The 21,147-nt window shown below is 46.8% G+C and overlaps 1 protein-coding gene across 1 annotated transcript; it reads left to right on the top strand.

Annotated features, from left to right (window-relative positions):
• Window positions 1-5,944: 5,944 nt before the first annotated feature.
• On the top strand, window positions 5,945-20,109 carry RAB11B (RAB11B, member RAS oncogene family). The gene is made up of 5 exons (XM_087922587.1): window positions 5,945-6,162; window positions 11,228-11,423; window positions 12,007-12,200; window positions 14,019-14,099; window positions 18,413-20,109. Exons 1-5 carry the CDS (start codon window positions 6,123-6,125, stop codon window positions 18,556-18,558), a joined length of 657 nt encoding a protein of 218 aa, XP_087778713.1. The 5' UTR covers window positions 5,945-6,122; the 3' UTR covers window positions 18,559-20,109.
• The last annotated feature ends 1,038 nt before the right edge of the window (window positions 20,110-21,147 follow it).

Here is a 21,147-nt window from a genome sequence, read left to right on the forward strand (position 1 = left end):
GGCATCGCATCACCGCCGTCTTCCAACATCGTGTCCAGTTTACCGTTTAAAGCGTTAAAAAAAAACAAAAAACCCTGGAAGTATATAAAAACCATCTTTTTAAAAAAAAAAGTTTTATTGATTTTAACAACAAACAAAAACACATAAAACATAAAAACATCCTCCTCCTTCATAGATTTACAAACAGTGTATCGGTTGGTTTACCACTTTTTTTTGTGCATCCATTTCCTAGTCGCCATTATAGTTATATTACATAATAACTCATATTATCAATCAACAATTGTATAACCTAGTATCATTACTGATCAATCATTTGACTATAATTTTGTTAATTCATACTTTAACAAGATAACTATAATTTACTTAATTTATTTTACAACAAATCATAAGATCATACCAAATCTATCTTAATAAAATTTTATAAAAATAGTATCAAAGAAAAAAGAAAAAGAAAGTATATATTCATTATATCCTAAGTTTCTAAATATTCTATTATTATGTTTTATTATCTAACCATTGATAAAAAAGATCCCAAACTTCATAAAATTGTTTATTTTCCTGTTCTCTAATTTCAAATATCAATCTACTCATTTCAGCACAATCCAATATTTTCTTAATAGTTTCTTCCTCGGATGGAATTTTCTCACTCTTCCAATTTTTAGCAAATACAATCCTAGCCGCTGTTAATACATTTACAATCAAATACTTCAAATTTTTATTATACGTATCAGGTAAAATTCCCAATAAAAAAATCTCTGGTTTCAAATCTATATGTTTCTTTGTCATTTTTTCCAACCATATGCGAATTTTAGTCCAATATTTTCTAGCGTCCTCACAAGTCCACCACATATGGTAATATGAGCCAGGTATCTGATGACATTTCCAGCACTTTTCAGATTTATTCTTGAACATTCTTGATATTCTTGTCGGGGGAAATGCCACCTGTAAAACATCTTATACAGATTTTCTTTATATGCTGTTGACATTGTCATTTTATAATTTTGAGACCACAATTTTTGCCATTTCTCTAAATCAATCCCATATCCAAAATTCTTCCCCCAAGCAATCATCGTTTCTTTAACTTGTTCCATAAAAACCATCTTAAGAGCCTCAGGTGAAAAAATATATCTTTACAGGCCTTTTTTAAAAATTAACAAGCGAAATCTGGGACTGTCATGGAAAAACGCAGTTAATTATTGTTAAGCCTCCGATGATGAGACTTTAGACTGAAATGAAATCCGAGGGGACTCAGGTGGAAATAATCTTGCAAACTGTTTGGAGTTGAGCCATGGAAACACCGTGGACACTCTGTCATGCCTTGGTAAGGCCACACCTGGAATTCTGCGTCCAGTTGTGGTCACCGCATTACAAAAAAAGATCTTGAGACTCTAGAAAGAGTGCAGAGAAGAGCAACCAAGAGGCGAAGGGACTGGAGGCTGAAACATACGAAGAACGGTTGCAGGAACTGGGGATGTCAAGTTTAATGAAAAGAAGGACCAGGGGAGACACCAGAGCAGCCTTCCAATATCTCAGGGGCTGCCCCAAAGAAGAGGCAGTCAAGCTATTCTCCAAAGTACCTGAAGGCAGGACAAGAAGCAACGGGTGGAAACTAATCAAGGAGAGAAGCAACCTAGAACTGAGAGGAATTTCCTGACAGAATCAGTGGAACAACTTGCCACCAGAAGTTGTGAATGCTCCAACACTGGAAGTTTTTAAAAAAGAGATTGGATAACCATTTGTCTGAAGTGCTGCAGGGCTTCCTGTCTGAGCAGGGGGGTTGGACTAGAAGACCTCCAAGGACCCTTCCAACTCTGTTACTCTGTTATTCCACCTTTCTTTATTCTGTTCTGTTCCATCCCGTCCTATTCTATTTTCTATTTTCTATTTTGTTTTGTTTTGTGTTTTGTTTTGTATTTTGTTTTGTGTTTGTTTTGTTCTGTTCTGTTGTTCTGTTCTATTCTATTCCAATATCCCTTCCCATCCTATTGTAGACCCAGCTTGGAGACTGGAAAGGGACTATGGGACAATCCTTGGACTCATGGCTCCCTCTGGTGGACCTGTCAGAACCTGAGATTTCCGTCAAGGAAACGACGCCCAGAGGTCTAATGAAAAGGAGTGACAGGGGTGACGGGATAGCAGTCTTCCATCACTTGAGGGGCTCCTACGAAGACAAGGGGTGGTGGTGGTGGTTCAAGCTCTTTTCCAAAGCACCCAAAGGCAAGATGAGAAACAAAGAAATAAAAATAAACATTTCTCTCCCCCCGCCCGCTTCGTCCTTACCGCTTTCTATCGAGGGACGATCGAGAGCATCCTGTCATGTTGCCGTCTGGCTTGGAAGCATTCCTGCTCCAGGCAGGAAGGCCGTGCAGGTGAGTGGTGAGGGTCACGGGACGTTCACTCCCGGCCCTGCTCCGGGACGGGGCACGTGCTTCAGCAGGGGCCGTGGGATTGTCTGGGACGCTGCACGTCCCCCTCACATGACCTCCTTTCCTTGCTCCGTTCTGGGAGGGGGCTTTGTGGCGGCCGAAGCAAGACCTCCAGATTCAGCCCACAGTTGTGTTCCGTATAGCATCGACCTTTGGGAATTCTCAAGTTTCCTCTCCGTTACGTGCTCAAAATGGACATGATTAATATACATATGTACATATGTTTAGAATAGAATAGAAGAAGAAGAATAGAATAGGGAAAGAACAGAATACAGAATAGAATAGAATTAGAATAGAGTAGAGTACAGTAGAATAGAATTAGAATAGAATAGAATAGAATAGAATAGAATAGAATAGAATTAGAATTAGAATAGAGTAGAATAGAAGTAGAATAGAATAGAAAAGAATAGAATAGAATAGAACAGAATTAGAATAGAGTAGAATAGGATAGAATAGAATAAAATTAAAATAGAGTAGAGTAGAATAGAATAGAATTAGAGTAGAGTAGAGTACAAAGAATAGAATAGAATAGAATTAGAGTAGAGTAGAGTAGAATAGAATAGAATAGAATAGGAGTAGAGTAGAGTAGAGTAGAGTAGAGTAGAGTAGAGTAGAATAGAATAGAATAGAATAGAGTAGAATAGAATAGAATTAGAGTAGAGTAGAGTAGAGTAGAGTAGAGTAGAATAGAATAGAATTAGAGTAGAGTACAAAGAATAGAATAGAATAGAATAGAATAGATTAGAATAGAATAGAATAGATTAGAATAGAATAGAATTAGTAGAGTAGAGTAGAGTAGAGTGGAGTGGAGTGGAGTGGAGTGGAATGGAATGGAATGGAGTGGAGTGGAGTAGAGTAGAATAGAGTAGAGTAGAGTAGAATCGAATCGAATCGAATAGAATAGAAGCTAGAAGGGACCTTGGAAGTCTTCTAGTCCAACCCCCTGCTCAAGCAGAACCTATGCCCATGATGGCAAACCTATGGCATGCAGAACCATTTGTGCCGGCACGCGAGCCGCAGGCAAACTTACCTAAGTGCACATGCGGACACCTCACAACTGATTTTTCTGTTGATTTGAGGCCTTTTTCTGCCTCCCAGAGGCTTGAAAGAACCCTCTGCAAGGCTTTTCAAGGCCGAATAATAGGCCCGTTTCATCACTTCCTGTAATACCAGAAGTGACAAAACAGGCCTATTATTCGTCCTGAAAAGCCTCACAAAGGCTTTTTTCAAGCCTCTGGGAGGCAGAAAAAGGCCTCAAACCAGCCGAAAAAAACAGCTGTGAGGTGCAGTGCAGGTAAGGGGGTGGCGTGGGGGGAGGATTGCACGTGCAATCTGTTCTGTTCTGTTTTATTCTCTATTCTATTCTATTCCATTCTAAATTATATTCTATTCTATACTAAATTCTATTCTATTCTAATTCCTATTCCTCTTCTCTTCTATTTTATTCTATTCTAAATTCTGTTCTATTCTATTCCTTTCTATTCTATTCCTTTCCATTCCACTCTATTTCTATTCTATTCTACCGGTATATTCTATATTCTATTCTATTTCCTATTCTTATTCTTATTCCTATTCCTATTCTTATTCCTATTCTATTCTATTCTATTCTATTCTATTCTATTCTATTCTATTCTATTCTTAACACTTTGCACCAATCATCTGTAACTCTTCCAGGTGTCTGAATCTGGGATGCACGCAAGGAAGCCGTTCCAGCTTGAATTTAGTTAATGCCGAGATCCGGATGGGATGGCCGCCCACCCCCACTGCTGCTGTTTCACAACGCCTGGAAGACCCGGCTCCCCCCCCCGCCCCCCACAAGAGACCTTTGAGAAGGGGGTGTGAAGCCCCCTCCTCAGTTGGGTGGGTCTGTCCCTTTTTTGTCCCACCGGATTCTTGTCAACCTCACCATTTATTCTTCTACCGTTCCCCTTGCTTTTGTTTTGGATGGTTTTACTTGGGAGCTGCCCAGCATGGCTGTCCACGATGTCCCTCAGATCGTCACCTCCTGTTTCTATTGTAAATGTTGCCCTTGCAGTAAACAGATAGTCCTCGCCTTAGAACCGTTTGTTTGTAACTATTCAAAGTTACACCGTCACAGAAAAAAGTGACTTCCAGCTGTTTTTCACACTTATGATTGTTGCAGCCCTCCCCTGGTCATGTGGATATGTCTCTTGTCTATCTCCATCCATCCATCATCTATTTTCTATGTAACTATGTATCTATCTACCTAATGTATTATCTCTTTCTCCTCTCTATCATTCTCTAACTCCATCATCATCTCTCTCCCTAATCTATCTATCTATCTATCTATCTATCTATCTATCTATCTATCTATCTATCTATCTATGTCTCTCTCTTTGTCTCTCTGTCTGTCTGTCTGTCTGTCTATCTATCTATCTATCTATCTATCTATCTATCTATCTATCTATCTATCTATCTATGTCTCTCTCTCTCTTTGTCTGTCTGTCTATCTATCTATCTATGTCTCTCTCTCTCTCTTTGTCTATCTCTCTCTCTCTCGTCTGTCTCTCTCTCTCTCTCTTTGTCTGTTTGTCTATCTATCTATCTATCTATGTCTCTCTCTCTCTCTTTGTCTATCTCTCTCTCTCTCTCTATCTGTCTGTCTCTCTCTGTCTGTCTGTCTGTCTATCTATCTATCTATCTATCTATCTATCTATCTATCTAATCTTCTGTCTATCTATCTATCACCTATCTATCTATCTATCTAATTCTCTATCTATCTATGTCTCTCTCTCTCTCTTTGTCTGTCTGTCTGTCTCTCTCTCTATCTCTCTAATCTATTATCTCTCTCTCCTCTATCATTGTCTCTTTAACTCCATCATCATCTCTCTAATCTATCTATCTATCTATCTATCTATCTATCTATCTATCTATTCTCTATCCATTATCTATCTATCTATCTATCTATCTATCTATCTATCTATCTATGGTGTCTGGAATACTCGATGTCTGGAAGACTCTACCTGACTCTGTGGTTTCTTCCCCAAACCCCAAAAACTTTTAACCTTAGACTGTCCACTATTGACCTCACCCCTTTCCTAAGAGGTCTGTGGGGGGGCGTGCATAAGCGCACCAACGTGCCTACCGTCCCTGTCCTATTGTTTCTTTTATTTTTCTTATATGTACCCATTTCATGTATTCCTAACTATGTATACACTTATACTTATTATCTTGTAAACAATTGACAAATCAAATCAAATCAATATCCCTCCATCCTCTATCCATTATCTATCTATCTACCTGTCTGTCTGTCTGTCTACCTACCTATCATGTCTGACCGATCCCTCCATCCCTCTCTCTATTTTGGGGGCGGGCCGGGCCCGCCTCCTTTCTTGAACCTGCGCCCTTTGCCGGCCGCCGATTGGCCCCCCACCTCCTCTCGCGCTGGCCCAGCACTGGCGGGCCCGCCGGTGCTTTGTCCCGCCTCCCGGGGCGCCGACGCCGTCTCGGATAAGCGGAGCGGTCTGTCCTTCGCGGCGTCGGCCCGTCATCTCCGCGCCGGCCCCGCCCTTCGCCCGCCTGCCTGACGGTGGGGGCGGGGGTGGGGGAGGGGGAGGCGGAAAAAATCCTGTCAGGGCTGGCGCGGATCGCTCCGGTTCGGCCCGCCCGGCTCGGCTCGGCCTTCTCCTCCTCTTCTTCCTCCTCCTCTTCCTCCTCCTCGAGCCCAGCGCCGCCATGGGCACCCGCGACGACGAGTACGACTATCTCTTCAAAGGTGGGCCTGAGGCGGGCGGCGGGAAGGAGGGAGCGAGGGAGGGAGGGAGGGAGGGTCGGGGAAGGAGGGAACGGCGCTCCTGGAAGGGGGCCTGAGGTGGGGGGGGTCTCCCCCGAGCCCCCTCCCCGCCTTTCCTCAGGCCGCATCGGGCCCCTTCACAGAAATGGAGGGCGGGGTTGAAAGAAAGGGAAGCCGCCCCCGCCCCCCCCCCACAAAGACCCCGTTTGCCCCTCCCCCACCTTGGGTGGGTGGGGGGGTCGCCCGTTCCCCCTCCCCTCCAAAAGGCCCGGTGGGAAATCCCCCTCGACCCCCAATAGTCTTGGATGAAGACGCCCCCCAGGTGGCCCTTTCCAAGCAACCCCCCAACCGTCCCTCCTGTTTCCCCTCCCCCACCTTGGGAGGGGGCTCGCCCTTCCCCCTCACCTGGGGGGTAGGCGGGGCTTGCTTGGAAAGGGACACCTGGGGGTCGGGGGTTTCCAACTAGGCCTTTCAGAGGGGAGGGGTGGCCCTTTCCCCGTCGCCCCCTCCCCTCTGAAAGGCCCAATTGGAAGCCCCCTTGACCCCCAATAGTCTTGGATAAAGCCCCCTCCCCCCAGGTGGCCCTTTCCAAGTGACCCTCCCCTCAACTGCCCCCGTATGCCCCTCCCTCACCTGGGGAAGGGGTTGCCCTTCCCCTCCCCTCTGAAAGGCCCAATTGGAAACCCCCTCGACCCCCCAATAGTCTTGGATAAAGCCCCCTCCCCCAGGTGGCCCTTTCCAAGTGACCCTCCCTCAACTGCCCCCGTATGCCCCTCCCTCACCTGGGGAAGGGGTTGCCCTTCCTCCCTCCCCTCTGAAAGGCCCAGTTGGAAACCCCCTCGACCCCCAATAGTCTTGGATAAAGCCCCCTCCCCCAGGTGGCCCTTTCCAAGTGACCCTCCCTCAACTGCCCCCGTATGCCCCTCCCTCACCTGGGGAAGGGGTTGCCCTTCCTCCCTCCTCCTCTGAAAGGCCCAGTTGGAAACCCCCTCGACCCCCAATAGTCTTGGATAAAGCCCCCTCCCCCAGGTGGCCCTTTCCAAGTGACCCTCCCCTCAACTGCCCCCGTATGCCCCTCCTCACCTGGGGAAGGGGTTGCCCTTCCCCTCCTCCTCTGAAAGGCCCAATTGGAAACCCCCTCGACCCCCCCAATAGTCTTGGATAAAGCCCCCTCCCCCCAGGTGGCCCTTTCCAAGTGACCCTCCCTCAACTGCCCCCGTATGCCCCTCCCTCACCTGGGGAAGGGTTGCCCTTCCTCCCTCCCCTCTGAAAGGCCCAGTTGGAACCCCCCAACCCCCACTTAAGAGTCTTGGATAAAGCCCCCTCTAAAATAACAAAAATATTTCATATTTTAATTTTATATTTTAACAATCTGTCCCACAAACGTTGGAAGTGTAACCAAACCCCAGGTACTTATTATCCTATGTGGTGGACGTGTATGAAAGCAAGGATGAAAATATATACATGGTTGGAAAAGACGATTTAAGCGGCATATGGATTTTGAAACCAGAAATATTTTCGTCAGGTGTAATACCAGAAAGCTACGATAAAGGGACTATATATATTTCATATTACGTGTAGTGACGGCAGCGAGAATTGTATTTCCACAATATTGGAAAACGGAGAACGCCCCATCGGATGAAGATATAATTCGGAAAAGATTCGGCAGAGATGGATAGATTGACATTGAAAATAAAAGATAAAGGAGATGCGGAGTATTACTTAATGTGGAATAGGTTTTATGAGTGGTTAGAAATAAGAGGTAGAAATTAGATGAAGAAAGAGCATTGTTATGTATAAGTTAACTATATACTAATATGACCAATAGGATTACAAATAAGTTAATATAATTATAAATATGGTTAGAATCATTCTGTTGTACTACTACTATTGCTATCAGTATATATGTTATTTCTTTTTTTCTTTTTGTTTGTAAAATGGGATGCCTGGATAATACACTGTATTCCAAATATAAATAAATAAAACTTGAGTGAAAGATAACTAAAATAACAAAAAATAATGGAGAAAATGCGCGGAGCACCATTTCAAGCCAGCCCTGCTTAAAAATGGGGGTGGGTGGGTGGGTTGCTTTTTCGTTTGGGTTTGATAGGTGGTGGTGGGGACCAAACCCTCCCAGGGTCGCTGGGAAGAGGTGGCAGTTATGAATCTGATGAATTATTATTTCATTATTATTCATTTTATTCCATTTTTAACCCCGGCTTTCCATGAGCTTAAAGTAACTCTGTGACTTTGGGCGGTTCAAAAGGATAAAAGTATGCAAAAATGTATGTATAATTGGAATAAAGTACTGTAAAAGTATACATTGTTAATCATTACTGGATTTGAGAAGCCAATGGGGATGCTTAGGAGGGTCTTCCTTTGGGTTTTGGTGCATCGGACGGGGGTCAAAGCCACCAGGGAATCTGTGGCAATAATGAATGTAATGAATTATTATTTATTTTATTAAATGTGTTAGTCACCCATCTTGCCACAGGGTAAAATAACTCTGTAACTCTGGGCGACTTAGGGTGTTCAGAAGGATAAAACTATGCAGCATGCATACATAATTTGAATAAAATACTGCAAAAGTATAAGTTGTTAACAATGATTAGTATTGTCCCAATGGTGTTTTTTCAAGAGGCAACTGCACTTTCTGGTTTTTCTTTAAAGACGTTTTGCTTCTCATCCTGTCAAAGCTGAAGAAGCGAAACGTCTTGAAAGAAAAAGTCCAGCTGCCTCTTGAAAAAGCGCCTTTGGGACAACCATGACCTGGATGACTGAGAATCTCCATAGACAATTATTAGTATTATTACATTTCAGAAGATGGGTGGACTTCTGCCGTTGTGCCTACTGTGCTCCCCTCTGGTAGTCAATCTTCCTTTTAGCGCTTTAATGTTTAACCACCTGTGTTCTGAATGTTTTTTTTTTAATGTTCGGGTGGTGTTATACTGCTATTTTACGATGTTGGAAGCCACTCAGAGTGGCTTGATAGGGAGATGGACGGCCTATAATTATAATACTGGGCAATCCCTCTTCTTTAATCAGTGGAAGGACTTGCTTCCTTCCAGAAATGGCGAGTTTCCATCACTTTTCAGAAAACAGCTGTTGGTCTGGAATGGTCTTAAGCATGGACTAGAAGATCTCCAACTCTTGTTCTGTATTTCAAGAGTCTTCTCAGTCAAAAATGTGGTGGACGCTTTCTATAGATCTTTGTTGTCCCCTTGCTTTCTTGGCTCTGTGTGTGTGTGTGTGTGTGTGTGTGTATCCCATGATGTGTAACAACAGAGCCATTGATAAGCTTATGTGATGCTCACATTAGTGCTGGCTGGGCTTAAAAGAAGAGGTGGGAGGTTGTCAGAGAAAGAAAGTTGATTATTTCCTGTGGGCGTATTTGGGGGTTTTGTGATCCAGAGGCTACCAGCATTGGGTTGCAGTAATAATCCAATCACATTTGAGTTAAGGGGTCCTTGGTGCTCTCTGAGCTTGCTTGTTTTCTTGTAGACAAGGTCTACAAGACTAACTAGGTCTAATGAACTCATGATATGTCTGCAAGAGGACCACCAAGCTCAGGAAGCACCAAGGACCCCTCATTTCAACCCTGAGTTGCAAAGGTACCTCAAATTGAGTTGCAATTAGCATCATAGAACTGGCCTAGAGAATAGATGGATCTTAGGCTCCAAATTTAGGCTTTGGTTCTCTGACCTTGTTAGCGTGAAGAGGTAACTTAAGCTAGAAATGAAATTCAGCAAATAAAAAAACCCACTCCTACAGCCCCGTGGAGTCCAGTGTTTTAGGCATATTTGCCGATTCCTGTGGAAAGTTGTCTACAAATAAAGAGCAGCCGACTCTCATGTCTCAAAGTTGTTTTTTTTCTTTAAAAAAAGGCAACTGAAACTGTTTTTTGTCCTTGAGGAAGAAGAATTTTTTTTCCTCTTCTCATCTAAGAAGCTTCATCAGTTCTGATGGAGGGTGGGGGAGAATGGATGTTGCTGCTTACTTCTCTTTAGGGTTATTTGTTTAAGCTGTGTGGAAAGCCACTGCAGAAAGCAGGTGACTACTCAGGTCACTACCCAGGACACAAGTGAACCTCCAAGCGTCCTCAAATAATGCAAAGGATCAGTGTCTGCAAGGAATATAGATTCCTTCCATTCCCCACTATCCTGTCAGAGCTGAAAAAGCTTCTTGGATGAGAAGTGAAATGTCTTCAAAGAAAAAAAAACAAATCTCTGCAAACTTGCAGAAAGCAAGTAGAAAGTGAGAAGGGGCACAGAAAGTCACAGTTGGAAACTAAAAGAAAATCAGAGAAGATGAATCTTTTTACCTGCTAAGTTAATAAGTGGATGCGGGAGGCATAATTGTATGGCAGGCTGGGATTTCTGTGCAGACTGTTGCCCGTGTAATGCAAGGAGTACCAGTTGGGTCCAGTGGTTAAAGCACCAGGCTAGAAACTAGGAGAGGGTGAGTTCTAGTTCTGCTTTAGCCTTGAAAGCCGGCTGGGTGACTTGGGTCTAGTTGCTCTCTCTCAAAAGGAGGAAAGAGGATTTGGTGTGTTCTCCGTCGTTATTTATGAAAATAATAAAGAGGGATAATGTTTTAACACATTTGCATTGATGCTTATGTGGATCTGATTAGTATTTGGATGAGAGACCACTAAGAAATGCAGAGCAATGGAAAGTTGAAGCATCTTGGGAAAAGGCATCCAAAAATCACTTCTGTACTGGTGCCAAGAACAGGGAATCTCCTGGGAGTCCCTAGTAATTGAGCTTGACTGAAGGAAATTTGGGATGGCATGGAGGAGAAGTCGACTAGAAAAGGTAGCAATCAGCCATTGAAAGGGAGAGGAAGGAGCAGGAAAGCAGGACATTCAACAACAGTTTGAAGGCTTCCTCTTAACCACATTGTCATTTTGTGTGCGATTTGCCAATGGCGCCCTTTGCCCTTCCTTCCTTCCTTCCTTCCTTCCTTCCCTCCCTCCCTCCCTCCCTCCCATTTCCAGGTGATGGATGAATGAATACTGATGGAGTGTTGTCTTCTCCTGCCCTGGCAGTGGTGCTGATCGGAGACTCCGGCGTGGGGAAGAGCAACCTCTTATCCCGTTTCACACGGAATGAGTTCAACCTGGAGAGCAAAAGCACCATTGGGGTGGAGTTTGCCACCAGAAGCATCCAGGTGGATGGGAAGACGATAAAGGCCCAGATCTGGGACACGGCAGGCCAGGAGCGCTATCGGGCCATCACCTCTGCGTAAGGCTTGAAAGGCAGCTGGCGGTGGCTAGTCGGTGGCTAACGGGTGGATGGGAGGCGTGTTCGGGTCGTTACGCTCCTCGATGTATGGCCATAACAGACCCCCAAATTTCCATTGCTGAAGCGAGACGATTGTTAAGTGCCTTTTGCCTCATTTTACAACCTTCCTTGCCACAGCTGTTAAGTGAATCACTGCAGTTAAGTTATTAACGCGGTTATTCAAGGGCACCTGACTTCCCCCGTGGATTTTGCGTGTCAGAAGGTCACAAAAACCAAATGCCTCACCCCAGGGGAACTTTCATAAATCCATGCCACTTTCCAAGCGTTCAAATTTTGATCACGGGACCCTGCGGGTGCTGCAGCGGTCGTAAGTGTGAAAACTGGTCACAGGTCGCTTTTTCCCGCCAGCGCCGTTGTAACTTTGAAGCGTCCCTAAACAAAAGGGTTGTGAGCGGAGGTTTACCTGGTCATCCTCTTACGAGCTAGTGAATTTGGCCTCTCGGTAGCTTGCGCTGTGGCCAAGAGGTTGTGTGATAGTGTTTGGCTTTCACTTTGCGTAATAACTCTTTAAAAACAATTTCAGCTACTACCGTGGCGCCGTCGGGGCCCTTCTGGTTTACGACATTGCCAAGCACCTGACGTACGAGAACGTGGAGCGTTGGCTGAAGGAGCTGCGGGATCACGCCGACAACAACATTGTCATCATGTTGGTGGGAAACAAGAGCGACTTGCGTCACCTGAGAGCGGTACCGACGGACGAGGCCCGGGCTTTCGCAGGTTTGGCCCGTTGACTTCTTTAGGCGTTTAGCAACTTTAACATATTTTTTTTATTGATTTTGTAAGAGGAAATAAGATACAAGATAGGAAAGTAAAAATAGGAAAGCGAGGAAGGGTTGGAAAAAAGGAAAAGAATGATTGGCTTCCGACTCTCTTTTGCAGTAAAATAAAGGCATTAACATCAAACCACAACTTTTTGTTTTCCCATGATAAAACGAACAAGCCGTTTCTGTGGGGATCTGTCAGTCTAATCGGGAAAACCCAACATCAAAGTTCCCACATCAGGCACAAAGTTCAGAAGCGGTCTGGTCTCCACGCGGAAACAAAAGTCGTTCTATTCTTTTCCTTAATCAAAATAAGTCAATTTTTGCCATTTCAGCCAACTCCCATCAACTTCTGCAATCCTTTGTCCAGGGTAGGAATCGAAGGGTCCTTCCATTTTATAATAATCTTGCTCCTGTCAACGTCATGTCAAAGCAGGACAGGTTGCTCTCGAAAAACGGGAGAGATATTTTTGGAATCTCTGGAAGGGAGGAAAACCCCCCCCACACACACCTTGCATGCCATACAAAAGCTTTGTGCAAATTGCTGAAGTATTGCAAGGATTCTGGAGCATCCAAAGTGCATTTGCTTCAGTAAAGTCTAGAATAAGAATATCTCCCTGGCAAGAGACCCCTCAGAAACAAGGGCATCCACTGTTCAGGAGCCATTGCACCACGCTACCCCTAGAAAACCAGGGAATTCCCTAAGCAGCCTTTGGCCCATTGCTGTATTCTGGACCAGCTATAGCTTCCCAGAGGTCTCGGAGGGCAGCCCCACATACAAGCCATCGTAACGGTACCCATGCACAAGGCAGCTAAGCGACGAGTGATCATGAGAAGAGGCTCTTAAGCAGGAAGTTGGAGAAGCCAAAGGCACCCCTGTTCTCTTGAGCATAAACAGAATATTGAATAGAATAGAATTCTTTATTGGCCAAGGGTGATTGGACACACAAGGAATTTGTCTTTGGTGCATAGGCTCTCACTGTACATAAAAATAAAATATACCTTAGAATTAATACGCTTTTGTGTTGATCCTCGTCAGGAGGTGGCATAAAACACTCTGCAATCTCTCAAAGTTACAATGGCCGCTGTGGGACAGAGAGTTAGACACTCTTGCCTCAAGTTCAACCTCGATCTTTATGCCCTGGTGGTTGAGACTTACTATAATTGTAGTTTACATTATGAGTCCGGGGGCAGAGGGTGGAAAGCTGATTGAGCGTTACTGTGTCAAATCGCACTGAGCCCCATGGGCTAAAATGGGGGTGGGTTTTATGGATTTTTGTGCGGTAAGATTTGAAAACATTACAGGCCACCTGGAGTCGCTTGTGTGTGAGTTGGGCAGCCGTGTTAAATAAATAAATGTGCTTCTCCTGTTGCAGTTTGACTTGAACTAAACTTTGATTCTTCTTTGCTTTAGTTAGCAAATCTAAGTCAGTTTGAAAACAGGATGAAACTTTGTTTTGTTGTTCATAGTTAAAGCTAGTTACAAATATCAATTTTGGATGCCATAGCAATTCTTCTTCATTTAAAACTGAAGGAATAGAATGGTCTGATCCTCTCCTGGATTGGGAGAGAGGCATTGGACCAGATGCTAACTCCAACTGGTCATATTGGTTATGTATAATCCAGACCAGTATTCCTTTTTCCACTCAGTTAACTAATCTTTTAGGGGAAAATCCTGTGAAACATTAAATCGGCCTTCCCAACTCTGAGTGCTCCTCTGTGCACAAAGTAGCCAAGAAGATTGAAATGATATTTTTCACTCTTCACCTTGCAGAAAAAAACAATCTCTCGTTCATTGAAACTTCAGCACTCGACTCAACAAATGTAGAAGAAGCCTTCAAGAACATCCTTACAGGTAAAGGAACCTAAACTCTGCTCTTCAGGTACGGCCGCGGTCCCACGGGTACCAGAGTTTGAATTTAATGATTTTATATCGTTCATCTCCATCTGGCAAACACCCAGTCGATCGACAAGGAAGGAATTGAATGGCTGTTTGTAGGGTGGGCTTGTTGGACTGAAGCCTTTTTCAAGAAGGAGCTGCCCGATCGAACTTGAATTTCATCCACGCCTAGAGTGTACTTCTTGCCAAGTTTAGCCTATCATATCTTGTTTACAATTTTCTCTCATCGGATAAAATAGGATTCACGCAAACGTTTAGGATCAGCTCCGGGTTGTTCTGGCCTAAGCTTCCCCAACAAGCATGAAGCCGAGTCCTCACCCCGATAAACCCTTTTTATTTAACTTACCATGAATTTCCTCTCCCAACCAAGTCCCGGGCAATAGTCTTCAAGGTAGTTCCCCATTACTGACCTTTTCAGGCTTGGAGAAGTGCCAGGCCGATATCTTTCAGACGCCGCAATATTTGGCAAGCATGCCGGAAGGAACTGATTTGTCTCCTGCAAAGTCCCACTCCCCTTCCGCTCCTCTTTTATCCTATAGGGGGGAGGGGGTCATTCACCATCCACCTGTGGCTTTACTCCTAAGTTGGCCCTTGTTCCTCAGCTGTTCCCTTCTCCTGGCAACTCTGCACATGCGCACACTGGGAACAGGCTCCAGCTGCTCTTCTGCCTCACTGATGGCGGACTCCGAAGGCAGCCGACCACTTTCAGACAGCCCTGGCCCCATCTCTACCTCCGACATAGAGCTCTCACCAGAGCCTTCCCAGGCTCCAGGACAACGTTTTAAAAAGTGACTTATAACTGGTCCTTGTTCTTATGGCCACGCAGTATCCCCGTGGTCACGTAATTGTGATTTAAGTGGCACCTGTTGTGGGGGGCAGAGAGCTGGCGATGTTAGGGACCTTCCATAACAGCCCCCCAGTTTCTCGGGGAAATTAATTGCCTGCCCCTGGAGTAGGGGGAGAGCGGTGCCCTGGGTTACTGCTGCTTTCTGTCTATATGCAGCTGTTGAAGCAGATGTGGGAACCACTCACAGGAAAGTAGAATCAGTATCTGAAACCAGTTCCATCCTCCTGCTCCCCGGCTTTAATCCCCGGTAACCAGATGCTTGGGGCCCCTGGCTCCCACCTTTTGTTGGGCGGGCCCAGATGGTGGTGCTGCCCCCCTCAGAAGGAAACTCCCCTTTGGAGCGCCAAGCCCAGGCCGGGAAAGCAGGGTGCCGGTCAGTATCCAAGAAGCCTGAATGGCTTTCAGAGACACCTGCGCTGGAGATGAAACACCTTTGAGATCCTGCGGTTGAAGCCGTGGACTCCAGGGAGCCAAGAGCTTTGTTCTGCGGCAACATCCCTGCTTACGCCACCTGACGCCATCGTTGCTGTGGTTGGCGGCGCGATTCCCCAAGGCCCATCATCCTTGAAGGCTTCCACCTGCCCTCAGCGTGGCATCCAGTCTGGTCGCTTAGGACTGGGTGGCCACCTTATGTGACGATCCGGGGCACGGCACAGAGGTAAACACAGGCAGATGGCCGTTCAGGCCACCCCTTTTCTTGTTCCAAATTTCCCCCAACGCTCTCACGTTTCTGGCAAGTCCCGGAGCAAAGTGAGGACACACACACTCAAAGCTCAAGCAGCCTCTGGCTGAAAATAGTCCAGCCCAACGCTGTGAGCACCACGGCTGCAAAGCAAGGAATCCAGGAAAATTCCACCCTCCAGGAATTCAGCATTTGTTCCCAACAAATGCCCCTCCCTCCAGCTTCTCCTTAAGCCTCAGTTCCCAGGTGTGCTTTGTGGACGGGGGCGGGGTGCTCTCCTCCCGAGTAGCCGGGTCAGCCTGTGTTGCTTAGCCTCTCCTGGTCATCCTGCTCCCCTTCCTCCCTGCCTGTGAGCCGTCCCAATCCTGACTGGGCCTGCTCCTGCCCATCTTCCTCTGAAGCAGTGAAGCTGCCCCTCTCATCTCTCTCTGTGCTCCAATTCCCAGGCGTCTTCCTGCGCAGAGCCAGGCCTCCAACGGGAGCGCGATACCTTCGCACCCGTGAACCTAACCCTGGGTTGTTGTTTTTTTGGCAGTCCGGGGTCTTCCTGCTTAGAGCATCTTCTTGCCCTCCTTCATAGCTTTAGTTGCCATGTGCATGCGGACTGTCACAATGCCCGGTACGTGGGGCTGCCCTCGGAGACCCCTTGGAAGCCACAGCTGGTCCAGAATGCAGCAACGGGCCAGCGGTTCCCAAAGGATGTTTGGGAAATTCCCCCGGGTTTTTCCAGGGGCAGCTCCGGAGTTCAGTAGGTCTCTTGCTAGGGGCCAACCCCGTGAGGTCCTCTTTGTGACATACAAGTGCCAGCAATGACGATGAGAAGCTATTCAATGTCTGACTCTCTGACTCTGCATGGACATTTGGGGTGCTGAAGCGGAAAGACAAGTCAACCTGAGCACGGGGCAGTGTCCACCTTTGGGGTGAGACCTTTGGTGGGGATAAGGGAGGTGAAGTGGGCTCGCTGCTCCTCCTTTCTTGCCTGAGTGGGCTGCCATCCGGGAGGCTTTGTAATTTCCTACCAGGAATCGTAGAAACCACCTACCTGGCTGCTGAGAGCAATTTGCACATCAGTCCCAAAAGTACCTTTTTTTGTCAGGAGGCAAACTGGACTTTCTGGGTTTTTTATTTCCTTTCGAAGATGTTTTGCTTCTCATCCAAGAAGCTTCAGTTCTGACTGGACAGTGGGCAGTGGAAGGATTTATATTCCTTGCAGTAATTTACCAGCTGTCTGCAAGGGGTATAAATCCTTCCATTACCCACCATCCAGTCAGAGCCGAGGAAGCTTCTTGGATGAGAAGCAAAACGTCTTTGAAAGAAAAAAAACCAGAAAATCCAGTTGCCTCCTGAAAAAAAAAAGCGCCTTTGGGACAGCCATGATTTGGAGGAGAGAGAATCTCTACAGACAATTTGCACAGCAGCTTTCCATGTGCAATTTGAGGAGCTTGTCTTTTTTTTTTTAAACCCCTAAGATCCTTTGTGGCTTGGCACCTGGCTATCCACAGGATTATCTACGAGAGCTAGATCTAGGGCATGTGTCAAACACGTGGCTGTCACGTGATGTTTCGCAACGTTTTTCCCATTCGCGCAGCTGGGGTGGGCCTGGCCCGCACATGAGGCATCCGGCCTGCAGGCCGCCAGTTTCACGCCCCTGATCTAGGGCAAGTGTGTCTGCTGGCTGGTGGGAATTCCCAAACCAACAAAGGAGGTTGCATCCTGGGTCACAGCAAATGCTGAGCGGAGAGAGACTCAACCTTGCAACATGCAGGATCCAGCCGTTCTTTCCCCGTAACCCGGGATCGTATTGTCATGCCCCTGTCGGAATCTGATTCAGAGGGGGAGGCCGAGCTGCTGACAAGGAGTCAGAGTGTGGCTCCGTTGGCTGTGAAAGAAACTGGGGAAGGACAAAGTCCGGCTGGGCAGAGGAGTGGAGAGGTAGAATAAGGGAGAGGGAGTTTAGAGGAAGACTAAGGCCCACCCCCTCTTCATCCCAGGGCACGCAAGGAGGAACGGAGAAGGGAGCAACATGAGTTGCATGGCTTACGGGGGAGGAAAGGGCCCTGATTCCCTTCATTAGCTGCAGCTGGGAACACAGTGTTTAAAAAGGGAAGCTGCGCACAGCAAGTTGTTGGGAGCAAATTGTGAATTATCTGGTATTGTCGTTGCTTATCTGGGTTCTTGGCGTCTTCCCAACTGTGTGAGTTTTGCTGGCCTTTCAATCTGCAATTCCTTCTGTTGCCCTGTCAAGTTAAGTTTGTGTAGATTTTTAGTTACGGTTTGTGTCGACCATGTTTTGGACTGAATTCTCTGCAGTCAAAGACTGTTCCTGGGAGAGTTTTTTCTCCAGCCAGAAAGTATCCAGGACATTGGGGGGCAAAGTTGGAGCTAATAAAGGGACTCTTCTTGATTATCTTGACTGTGTTGCCTTTGTGGCATGCCCCTTTGGGTCATCACACGTGTTGTCCCAGCCTACAATGTTGTGGGGTGGATCACCTTCACTACGGTGTGTCTGTGGAGATTCTCCGTCATCCAGGTTGCAGTTGTCCCAAAGGTGTCCCCCTCCCCTCTCCCCCCGCCCCCCTCCAAGAGGCAGCTGGACTTCCTGGGTTTGCTTTGAAGGCGTTTCGCTTCTTCGGCTTCACCGTGGCATCGCTCCACCAGTTGCTTATTTGGGGGGGGCGGGGTGGGGTCGGCACAAGAAATGCAGGCTCAATCAGAACCACCCTCTGGTCTCCTTTGCAGAGATTTATCGCATCGTGTCCCAGAAGCAGATCGCGGACCGGTCCGCCCACGACGAGTCTCCGGGAAACAACGTGGTGGACATCAGCGTGCCTCCCACCACCGACGGACAGAAATCCAATAAACTCCAGTGCTGCCAGAACCTGTGACCCTCCCTCGGCCGCTGCCTGCCCTTCTCCTCAAGGCCCTGCCCTTCAGCGGGAGACACGTGCGCACTGCTCCTTCCTCGCCCTCCCCCCCCCGACCCCTCTTCCCCCCCCCCCAACCCTTCTCAAAGAGGGCTAACCTCCCCTTCCCCGTGACTGGTGGTGAATGTAGTGCTGGGGGCGGGGTGGGGGATGCGGGGTAAGGGGTGTCTTTGAAATGCCACCACGAGCCAGGAAGTGTTCTCGTGTGTGTGTGTGTGTGTGTGTGTCTGTGTGTGCCTCGTTTAGAGGAACGGGGGGGAAGGATGGTTGCTTGAGGGACCCTCAAGGAAGTGTTGTTGTCGTCTTTCTTTGTGGCCATTCAGGCACAAAGAACTCTTTAAAGCCAAGGAGAAGCCGTTCTTTCCCGGCTTCTGTCCGGTGGGCGTGTCAAGACACCTGCACACTCCCACCTGGGAAGACTCACTGATGGCTTTGTGACTCGTCTCTCTCTCTCTCTCTCTCTTCCCGGTCTCGTGCCAGTCGGGGTTTTATTTTGGCGGGTGGGGGTGGTGGTTTAGCTTTCCTCGCTTTTTCTCTCAGACCAGCCCACTTCTTTCCCTTGGCTCTCTCCTCCCTCCCCTCCCTGCCCTCCCCCCTTGCTTTCAGTCCGGGACAGTGAAGTCTGTCTGTCTGCGCAGTGAGCTCCCGAGCTGCCACCAGGGCTGCGTGCACATCCCGAGAAGCGGCTCTGAAATGTCACCCGCCCTGGCACGACGCTAACAAATCTAGTAGACGAAGAGCGCCAGCCGAAGGCTTTCTGGGTCTCCTTTTTCACCCTAGGAATGCTTCCTCGTGTATCTCCGAGGTCCCATCTCTGCATGTCGCTTTCTTGACCGGCTAGTCGCTCCCCTCCCCACCTCGCCCCTTTGTTTCTCCCCCTCCCCCTCCGGATTGAGTGTGAAGCAATATTTTTCCTGCCATGTACATAACTTGCACTGCTAAGGTTGTTTGGAGGAATAGCTGTAGAGAATCAGATACTGGATAGCTCCTTTTTTTTGGTAACAATTGAGCATCTTGGAATTTGTATTATCTCCTTTTACGTCACTTGCTGTTGATTTCTTATCATCTTAATATGCAGGCCGCTCTATTCACTCTCTCACACATTCTCTCTCCCTCTATATCTATCTATCTATCTATCTATTTATCTATCTATCTATCTATCTATCTATCTATCTATCTATCTATCTATCTATCTAACTAACTAACTAACTAACTAACTAACTATCTATCTATCTATCTATCTATCTATCTATCTATCTATCTATCTATCTATCTAAATAACTATCTATCTATCTATCTATCTATCTATCTATCTATCTATCTATCTATCTATCTATCTATCTATCTATCTATCTATCTATCTATCTAAATAACTATCTATCTATCTAAATAACTATCTATCTATCTAAATAACTATCTTTATCTATCTATCTATCTATCTATCTATCTATCTATCTATCTATCTATCTCTATATCTATCTCTATATCTCTCTCCTCTCTCTCTCTCTCTCTGTCTCTGTCTATATCTATCTACCTCTCCCTCTCCTCTCTCTCCCCTCTCCCTCTCCCTCCCTCTCTCCTCTCTCCCCCTCTCTCATATATATATGAAAATATTAACATTGGGCAAGGTAAAACATTGAACTAGAATATTTGCTGGCAAACCATCCCTTGCAAGAAAGGATCTTGATTCCACCAAACTCGATTCCTGCCGATTTTTGTTTGGCTGTGTAGCTTTTGAAGGAAGGATGAAAACAGCTGACAGGGCATGGACAGGGTTTCTAAATCATCCTCTGGCCAGGGGGGGCAGTTATTGCTGGGCACGAGCCACCCGTAGTACGTGTGTTTTGCCAGCAGAATTTTGGTCTTGCCCCATTTATTTGGGGGCATGTTCACGAGAGCGGGACAGCCGCCATAGCTTCTCTTTTCCTGGCTGGACAAAAATGACTCCAGAGGGTAATTTCTACCTTCCTTTGAATTCCTTGCTTAAGATCTCCAAACAGCACGTGTCTTTTTTAGCCAGCTAACAAATTTTTAAAAAAGGGGGGTGGGGTGGGGACATTTTGCTGTTGAGGTTTTTAAAAATCTCTGATCTATTGAGGAAACCCCTTTTAAGGCCATCCCGGGAAGGAGGAGGGAAGGAAGGAAGCTGTTGGTCCCCTGCCAGTGGATCTCCGGAACGGAGTCGGCCTTTCCTTGGGCTTGGCCGTCTGCTTTCCGAGTGGGCTTCACGGGGGTCATAATGCACCTCCAGAAAACGAGAGCCTTTATTTTGGAGCCCGGCCACGGATCCCTCTCCGGATGCCGGAGGGGTCCTGCCCCAAGGACACCCAGGCGACGTCCGTCGTGGCTCAGAGAGGCGGCTTGTTTGGATGGCAGTCGTGGAGGCAGGCAGGCAGGCAGGCAGTCTGGCTGGCTGCTCCGGCCTCCTCGCTTATTTTGGAGGGGGGCGGGTTTGAACCCTTTTGTGCTTTTGGGAAGCGCTGCCTGTGAGGCGCTGCTGATCGGCACGCGGAGGCTGCTGCCGCCTCAGTGGGGTTTGTTTCCCCCGTC

This window comes from Pseudonaja textilis, chromosome 1, assembly GCF_049901715.1.
Source record: "Pseudonaja textilis isolate UNSWEBS1 chromosome 1, rPseTex1.2, whole genome shotgun sequence".
NCBI lineage: Eukaryota > Metazoa > Chordata > Lepidosauria > Squamata > Elapidae > Pseudonaja > Pseudonaja textilis.